The sequence below is a fragment of the Pongo abelii genome, chromosome 5 (assembly GCF_028885655.2).
Source record: "Pongo abelii isolate AG06213 chromosome 5, NHGRI_mPonAbe1-v2.0_pri, whole genome shotgun sequence".
NCBI classification, from domain to species: Eukaryota; Metazoa; Chordata; class Mammalia; order Primates; family Hominidae; genus Pongo; species Pongo abelii.
The window spans coordinates 125,018,911-125,028,626 of NC_071990.2; the positions used below are offsets into that span (position 1 = coordinate 125,018,911).

The following is a 9,716-nucleotide window of genomic DNA, read 5'->3' on the forward strand; positions in this document are numbered from 1 at the left end:
GGAATCAAATGTTTTAAAATCTGCCCGGTCTTTATTCTCATTATTATTTTTTGCTCTTTTTGTTTTGCAATGTAACAGGGACCTTTTATTATTCATTTTTGTGTCCACATTGTCAGGCATTCAATTTGGTACATAATAGGTATTAAAATATTGAATAAAACCAAACCTCTGCCATGACAAACTGCTTTATAAATCTACATCTAGGTTGATAATTAATACCATAGAATCTAAAATTTTGTTATATTTCAGATGGAGGTAACTTGCCTTTTTCTAAATGCAATGCCTAATATTTCTGCAGATTTAAATTCACAAACTTGGCATTTTACTATACTGTAGTAACTTTCAGATTTTACAGTATGCTTTTTCCCCTAGGCAATAATATATAGGTTAAATAAGAATAACCATGGGCAAAAATAATAGCTCCAGCAGTGAATGTCAGAGAAGTGCCACTTCATATCTTTTATTTTTGTCTTGACATTATATTAAATGTCTTCCTCAAACAGAAAATTCCCCTAATCACATGATAATTTTATTTTCAAAGGCAACAAACAATTTTCCAAGGAAAGTTTGCTAAATATGTATTTTGAACGTCTGTATAAATGGAAACTGAATCTCTCACATCCACGAGCTCACTAATGCCCTAGACATATTAAAACTAAGTTTGAAATACTAAGAGTTTTTCCTTTTTTTGTTTTTCTCAACACTTTAGTAACCTGTGTCAGGGTGGGGAGAATGATGCAGCAAATGCGTAGCAAAGATAAAACTGGTTTGTGACAAGGAGTTCCAGCTTCATGCTGTCTAAATGAAACCAAGTTTCCCCTATAAAGAACAGGTTGCTCCATTTAAATTATCTTTGTTCTTATAGGTCAAAATATCATGTCTTTAACTTGTTTGGGTGAAAACCACATGCCCTAGCTTCTGGCACAGATAACAAATTAGAAAATATCTAAACCACATATATTTAAATGTAATATTTAAAGTACATTGTAAGTGAGATAGAGTCTGCAGTTTATGAGGAAACAGCTGATTTACATACCAAAGAATCTCTCAAAATTGTAAGTTCTGTGTGTCTTTGACAGCTTCACTTCAGGCATGGAGATGTGGAGATGTTTGATGTTTAGAGAGCATTAACTTATATAGAGCAGAGCAAGACTTTATTCATTGCACATTTGCCAAGGATACTCTTTTTGGTTTCCTTTGAAGATAAAAATTACTATCTGTTTGGACTAGGAAGTTCATCTGTCTCTGCATAACCCTCACTAGGGGTAATATATATTTACATGACAATCAAATAAGTATTCTCTGTAAAAAACCAAGCCTGTCATTCATATTATCCAGGGCAGGTGGGAACTGGAGACAGCAAAAACTTAACCTTGACAAATCTTCCTAGAACTTTAAGTAAAATGGAGCCTAAACTCCATAAAGTTGACATTATCGTATGATGTTAATGCATAGTTGCCAGATGAAGATTTTTCCCCTGCTTTGTTCTTTTTAAATGTGTTACATTAGATAATATGTATTTTTAAAAAATACATTAAACATGTCCCCAACGGTTTCTTTTTGTTTGAAAGAAGAAAAGAATAATGTTTTAAGACTGTCTTTAAGCTCCAACTAAGCATAACTATAAAACCAAAAGCTTTACTGGAAAAGCTTAACCATTTTCTTTTCAAATTGATATATTAAACACAAAGGTCAATGTAGACGATTTTAAAATTGCTTAGTTGCACTGTTTTATGTTTCTCTCGTATTAAATATTGTTGACTGATTAAAAATTAATGCCAACAGTATTGGAGGCCTTAAGTCTCTGTGGATTGCTAAGCCTTTAGTATAATAACTGAATAGCCTCAATTCATTTTTGCGTTGTAAAAGTAGCATGAATTTTAAATTACAGTCACAATGATAACCAAAAATAAATAGGAAAAAAAAATAAGAAACATTTAAGCTGATAAACATAACATTTTCATGGATACTATGTGCTTATGGGGTGGGGAGAAAAATAGTTCCTATTACAAATAATAATAAAAACTATAAGAAAAAGCTTCTTAGTGGAACCTAACAAGGGCTGACACCACACAGCTATATTTTCTGCTCATTGTCACTGCAAATTTTGTGTCATGGATGATTTGCACAATTTAAAAAGCATAAACTTAATTTGCCAAATAGCATGATCTTGTAAAATTTTAAAAAATTCCTCTGGCCATATTATTTTTAATTAACCAAGTTCATGACCCTTCTTTTGAGGCCCCATCCTCCCCAGGCCAAGAGTGGTTGAGTAGTGGTGATAGTGCCTGAACCCCAATTTCTGACTTAAGTAAAACTCCATGCACTTACTACTGTATCACACTCTCTTTTCTTAATGCTTCTTTCTCTCAGCTCTGCACTGTATTTTCTCACTGATTTTCAGTGAACTATACTCTCCTGGTTTTCACAATCTGCTTTTTTTTTTTTTCTATTTTCCTAAAGTGAACTTGAGCAGTAAAGAATAACAAGAAGTTTCAGAGTCAGACTAATGAGGTTTATGTGATACCTGCCTTTCACAGTTTTTGTGATATTTCAAAGAGATAGTCATACAAAAGCTTTATACTTAATACCCTGTCAATAAATGCAATGTTCCAAGCCATAGCACTTTTTAGAACTATTTTTTCTTGCATCATGTTGACTTCTTAGGCTTTCAAATTGTTCTCAGGTTTTCCCATGACCTATCTCAAAAACAAACTGTTTCTAATTAATGTCTCTAATTAATGTTACCAATAATATGAAACTAACCTCCAGATTCCCATATTATAATAGATATTAAAAATGATTACTTCCTTGTCTGCTTTTACAAACATATTTCCAGACTACTCTGCTTAATATGAGCATATTGGGTTTTCATTTCAGTAACAACAGACACTGTTCAATTTAGAGAGTAATTTGCACTTACAAATAAATCTGGTGACCAGAGAATTCACTGACCCATATATGTTATGAAAATTAAATTCTTATTAAAAGATTTACTCTACTAACAACATCAACTCTGTTTTTTTTTTCTTAACTCTTTATTGTGAAGAAGCTTAAATAATCCCAAAAGTAGACAATATTATAATGAAATTTAATGTGCCCATCATCAGCCTCAACATAATCAACTAATGGCCAATCCTACTCCACCCACACCCCAACTACTTTCCTCTTGGGCATATTATTTAGAAGCAAATTTCAAATATCACATCACCTCCTTCATAAATATTTGAATGTGTATTTCCACATAATAAGTAATTTAAAAATACAACCACAATACAGTTATCTCACTAAAAATATAATTATTCATTAAGGTTATCTAACATCCAGAGTATATTAAATTTTCAGTTGTTTCATTGGAAGTTTTTAAGGTTGTTTGCTTGAATCATGATCCAATCATTCCATACATTGTGATGGGTTGCTAACTTTTTACATTTCTTTTCATCTGTTCTCCAGATTTTCTTGTTCTTGTTCCCAGGAACTTATTTGAAGTAACTGGGTTGTTTGTACTGTAGAGGTTCCCAGAGCCTACTGCCTACTATGGTGTAGATTTTGGCATATTCCTCATCCCTCTATTTCTTAAAAATTGGAGGCTGTGTATTTCCTTTTCCTTCCCTCCTTTCTTGCTTTCTCTTTTCTTTCTTTCTAGTCAGAAGAGTCAGTTCTAGCTATCATTTTAATGGTTGATTGAGTTTTGCCTTATATTTTGCCAAAAGTGTGCCTTTTCTGTGACTTCCAGACTTTTACCTATGGGTCTGTCCATTGCCCTCAAGTGCTACCTAATGAAAAAATCCAATCTTCTACTTAAACAAACCATGCACAAATCTTTTCATTTAACTGTGCCTTTCACCATCGTGGTACTTCTCTTTTGAATAGGCTAGCTTTCTAATGTCAGTATTAAAATGTACTTATAAGACAAAAATAATATATGTGGTATGTTGCTTTATCAGGAAAATCAAGAACATCTCCCGGAAGTGACCAGGGCTTGAAACTAGTGCTACATCCCTTTGTACCTCCAGGTCATCCCCACTTAAGCCAGAGCAGCTGCCCTTTGCTTTGATGAGGTAAATGCAGAAACATAGGTTGGATCGCCTCATAATTTCACCATCTGTCACGCTAGATGATACAACTTGTTTGCCTAGTTGTTAAGTAGTCTGGCTGTGAATTCTTGATTTTTTTTTTGTTTTCTTGAGAGCAACAGTGAGTAATCTTGTGCTGCAGACTCTATGGGAGCAATGTGGTGTGTAGAATATAAATGACCATTTTTGCTCTAAATTTTGAATATCAAATCTTCTCATAGGTTTGATTGTTACAGAAGCAGTGAAACATGATTCAGCTAATGGTAAGGAAAGAATTCCACACATAGTGCAATAATTCTTCTCCTGAAGCCTGAGGTTATGTAATAGTTTGTAAGTTGAGAGTTTGACATAAGCTCTTCTAACGTTTTAAATAAAAAACTTTCTTGAACTAAGCGTTCTAGTAAATACTAAGTTCATTATATATAGGATTCCCAGCAACTTGGATACATTACATTGCAAGGAAGATAAAGGACTATTTATAGCCCTAAACCTGTGTGCTGTTTGAGTGTAATCCAGTCTGGGCCTCTTTTAACCTACCTAAATGTAACATGGTCCTAGTGTAGGCTCCAACAACAACCTAATTGACCAACCTAACAGTCTCACAGAGCAAGAAGACATATCCAATATGACTCTGTGGTCAGGCATGGGTATGAATCCTAACTATATCACATACAGTTGTGTGAATTCTAGCACATTCTTTAAACTCTCTCAACCTCAGCTTCCTATTCTCTAAACAGCAATAATATTAGTCTTTATCTCATTTGGTGGTCCTGAAGATTAAATGAATATTTATCAAGCTTAATACAGTGCTTGACATCTTATGTCTTCAGAATAAATATGTTATCATTGCTGTTATAATTATCTTTATTAATTTATTGTGCCAGAATCAAAGGTGTTATTACCCTAAAATCCTTTGGAGTTCAACTTTGTCCTATTTCTAATTTATCTATTGCTCTGTACCTGAAACACAATTCTGTATTTAGCATTATTTCCTTCTTCCACTGGATGAAGTAAGCCAGCTTGGAACCTGCAGTGGAAATTGATGTGAGCAACTAGGTGAGGTTATAGGCACGACAGGCACTGTAGTTGAATAAGCACTGGGATGAGCCACAGGTGGCATGAAATGTATCCTCAGATCTCTCCTAATTTCCCATGACCATGGGAGAGTCATATAATCTGTATGAGCCTGGTCTTCCCAAAACCTGAGATGAGGACAGTTGACTAGAGCTTTCTAAGGTAATGAGTTATTTCTTATATTCTGAAGTGCCACAAACTGTTGTGTGTGTGTGTGTGTGTGTGTGATAAATGGATGGAAAAGGTAATTGGTTGATAGGTGGCATAGGTCTACTGATAGAGTGTGTACATTTCAGTAATGTGTCCAAAAGTGATTGCAAGCCCCAGGCATGGTGGTTCATGCCTGTATTCCCAATGTTTTGGGAGACAGAGGCAAGAGAATCTTGGCTTAAGGCCAGTAGTTCAAGTACAGCCTGGTCAACATAAGGAGATCATGTCTTTACAAAAATAATTTAAAAAAAAATTAGCCAGGCATAGTGGTGCACACCTGTAGTCCTAACTACTTCTGATGTTGAGGTAGAAAGATTGCTGGAGCCCAGGAGTTTGAGACTGCAGTGAGCTATGATCATGCCACTGCATTCCAATATGGGTGACAGAGAGAAATTCTGCTCTAAAAATAAATAAATAAATAAATAAATAAATAAATAAATAAATAAATAAATGGTTGAAAAAAATATAGCAGATGAGATAAAATAAGACTATTTCAGGCTCAGAAAATAGCCTGTACTAAGGCACTGTACAAAGGTATACCTTTTATAAAAGACTGGAGGAAAGCAATTGTAGCTAGGGCACAAAAGGTGAGAATTGCAAAGATAACATGAAACTGTAGTAAAAAAGTGTGAAAAAACTTTGGATAGCCTCAAAGAATGACTGTGCTTCCTTAAAAGATAAGTTCATTTGAGTTGGCAGTCTAATTTTCATTTGAGAAATATTATTAATAAATCATTCCAGAAAACAAAAAAAAAAAGTGCATAATTGATGTTCAGATAACATAGATCCTATGAACTGTTAAGACCTGGAAGTGGAAAATGACCATCACCCAAGAATTAGATGGTATTTCTACTTTTTAATTTTATTACTGATTTAATTATTTTTATGGGTAACTCTAGAAGGTCTTCCAAGGCCCTTTTAAACCCCCGCAGAGTAAAGGCAGAAACAAAAGCTCTATTTCATAATCAAGAATTTTCCTGTAAGAAGTCTTTTGAATCAAATGCAAGTTCTACAGAACATAATCCACAAGCAAGCCCAAGATGGTTTAGTCAACTGACCTCCTGAATCCCCTGGGAGCCCAAACCCTGAATAGAGGTAGAGAAACAGAAGATTAAGATGCTCATAGCTATCTTAATAACTTGTGCAGAGCTAAGCAAGAAGTTTTTATACATAGCTTTCTTTAAGGCAAACTAAAAGCAACACGACACAGAATATCTAAGGAATAGGAAAAATGCTATTTATATTTAGTTAGCAAATTCTGAACTAAAATTGGTAAAGAGTAAACCTGATATCCTCTCACTGAAAAGAAAACACACACACACACACACACACACACACACACACAAACGAGATTTAAAGGGGCTGGGTTTAAATGTTAGTAATGCTGGTCTTGAGCAAGTCACAGAATATTTTAGTTACAGTTCCTTTTTCTGCCAAACTGAGATAATAATGCCTACTTAACTGAATTGTGTCAGTTTTAAATAAGTAAATACACATAACATTCTGAGAAAAATACCTAACACATAGAAATCTCTCAGTAATTGTTATCCATATGGGGTGTCAGACTGAATTTCTCAGTGCAAGGTACAAATAAGGCACTTCTTACAAATATTGACTAAAAATCTCCAACAGAAATTGCTGTGTGTCCACACTAATTTCTACCCTCAAAAACAAAAACAAATATTCTATTTTTCAGTCATATTATTCAAAGCAAACCAGCACAGCATTTAACTTGGAAGTTGTTAAGAGCACCACCTGTCTGATTTTCTTACAGCTGTCAGAAGCAAATTTTAGATCCACCTCCAAAATTTTTACCTCAACTAGAACCAGACTGTGTCTGTATTCAAAGTAATTTAGTTTTGAAGGTTTCCTTCATTCTAAGAAATATGTACATATATATGAAGTATATATGAAATATAAAACCATCAAATAGAAGATATGCATTATAGTATGTAGCTGTCAGTAAAGCATTGAAACAGAAAATATTTATTGTAACATAAAGATATAATTTACCATTTAGAGGAAAATGAAGAATGAATTTACAAAAACAACCAGAATTCTAACACTTAATTGTTTTATTTTAAAAATCATATTGATGCACAGTAAGTTTGTGGAATTCCAGTCTTTATCTCTGAATTTCCATTAATGGTCAAATAAATACAAATTTTGTGGGAACACTTATGTCTTAAATCGTATATAAATCATATATATGTATGTGTGTTTTACATACCCTAGTAGGAAAGGAAAAACAAATTTAAGGTCTCCGTTTAAAAATATCATAAAGCAGAAATGCTTCAAATTACTTTTTAAGTTTAAGTAAGCATTCGTGTAATATTTTAAGTTCATCGTGGTCTCCATCCTTGAAAACTTTGTCATTTTTGCTGGATAAGATATCAGCCATCGTGTTACATGACCATAGCTATTTATAGAGGTGTGAGTAACAACTGTTAACCAGTGGGGCCTTTGGTATAGCAGAGAACAGTTTCCACATGCAAAATTTAAGAGAAACCTCTTTTTGCTCCCCCAATACACAGATCTGGCAGCCTCTCAGCTCCTAAATCCACTTCTCAGATCCTGTATAGAATCATTGACCAAGGCAATTACCTTAAAGCAACATTTTAAATGGACACATCGACAGTTAATGTGGCTGTCAATTTGCATATTTTTTTTCCCTTACTTGATACTATCGGAAAATGGTAGCAATACCTTCAGCAGTGATCTCAGTCATGGTGGTCGTCAAAAGTAAAAGTCGGTTGAAAAGTTCCCGTCAAGTAGCACTTTGCAGAGTATTTGAGGATTTGAGAACTCTGGTGGAGGGTTCTGTGTCAAAATCTGGGGGCTCTTCGTTTTCCTGGCTGTTTCTGCTGCTTCTTTGTTGTCCTGCTGAACTTTGCCTCTCCTCTGCAGAGTTCTCCCCCTGGAAACAACCTAAGCCCTTTCCAAGCAGTACTTGTGGCTCAGCTAGAAGTATCAGCTTCAAACAAAAATAGCCTCATCTCCCTAGGACTCTTCAGCACTTTTTTTTTTTTTTTTTTTTTTTTTTTTTTGGCACTCTAGAGGAACACACACAGAGACACACCAGCTCTTCAGCCCCAAAGACAGAAAGGCGAAAAAAAAAAAAATTTAAAAAAAAATAATAAGAAGCAGCAGCAGCCAAATGAACTACAAAGTACCATCTAAGATCCCGCAGTTTCTCTAAGATATTTACAGATCATGGGGTCTATGTCAGAAAACATGAAATAAAGAGTTGAAAGTAATCTTATCCGTGAGAGCTCAGATTTATTCTTAGTGCTCTTAATGCTCAGAACATTCTTCTTTCCCTTATTTGGTTTGGGGAGGGTCCCAAATGTCTACCACAGGCAAAAGGGAGGGTAGTCTTAAGTAATTTTCTAAAAGTTGTGTTCCTGTTGATACAAATCCACTTAGCAAGTGCAGTTATTTATATAGGGCTACACTTAAAATTGCCACTGTTAAATCTTGAAGCTTTCTTTTAAAGTATTCATATTGTAGAAGATTAATATTTTCTGAACACTGGCCAATAAGAATTATGTAATGTGAATTTATAGTGTGATACTTGAAAAACGTTGGATTGATGAATTACTATATTTTTGATTCTCTCTACTACCTTACTAAGAACTAAATATCTGCATTTATCCATGCAGTAAAAGGAAGGGAAGGTGACATAAAGTTTAGTAGTCCACAGCCAATATTTAATAACATATTTCCTTATCTCAATTAAAAAAAAGGATTATAGCAGCCACTAACAATTAACCAAATTGGCGGATTAGCATTTCACCTTCCCACTCCTAGACAGGTGTTAATGAGCAAAAAAATATTCAATAGTTGGTAGTTGGAAGCAAAAGGAGAATCAAAGGGCATTGATAATCATAAACTCTAGCCAATCCGTGAATACACTTTTATTTTATTCTCATATTCAACCTAATAAATGCTTGTAGTTTAATCTTTTAGCTTGAACTTGATACTTTTTGTTTTCAGACCTCCTGAATTCCTATGGTACTTCATAGATCATGAAGCAAAGCCATGTTTGTTATTTTTAAAATTCAGGCTCAGAAGAGTGCTGCAACAGCTATTTCCATAGGCAATGACCTCCTCCCTGTTAGTGGTTCTGTCTTAATCTACTGCCCCCATTCCTGACACAATAGAAAGTTGCTCATTTACCAGCTGAATACATAAATTAGTAACAAATCTTAATTTACAAGGAGGAAATGATTACATGATTACATTCATGATTTTATTCAATTCCTATATCTAGGACTGGGCCTAGAGCCTTTTAACTACAAGTTTGCTATCTTTCCCAAGAAGTGAGGCCTTGTTGCAGATACTATGACTTAAGGT

At 34.3% G+C, this 9,716-nt stretch overlaps 1 protein-coding gene across 3 annotated transcripts in view; it reads right to left on the reverse strand.

Annotated features, from left to right (window-relative positions):
* The window catches only part of TRDN (triadin), a 428,350-nt gene extending 419,931 nt beyond the window's left edge, over positions 1 to 8,419 (reverse strand). The window contains 1 exon segment of one of the 3 annotated variants that reach the window (NM_001372516.1): positions 8,067 to 8,419. In NM_001372516.1, coding sequence (NP_001359445.1) covers positions 8,067 to 8,088 — 22 coding nt within the window. In that variant the 5' untranslated portion in view covers positions 8,089 to 8,419. 3 annotated transcript variants of the gene reach the window in all.
* Between the last annotated feature and the right edge of the window lie 1,297 nt (positions 8,420 to 9,716).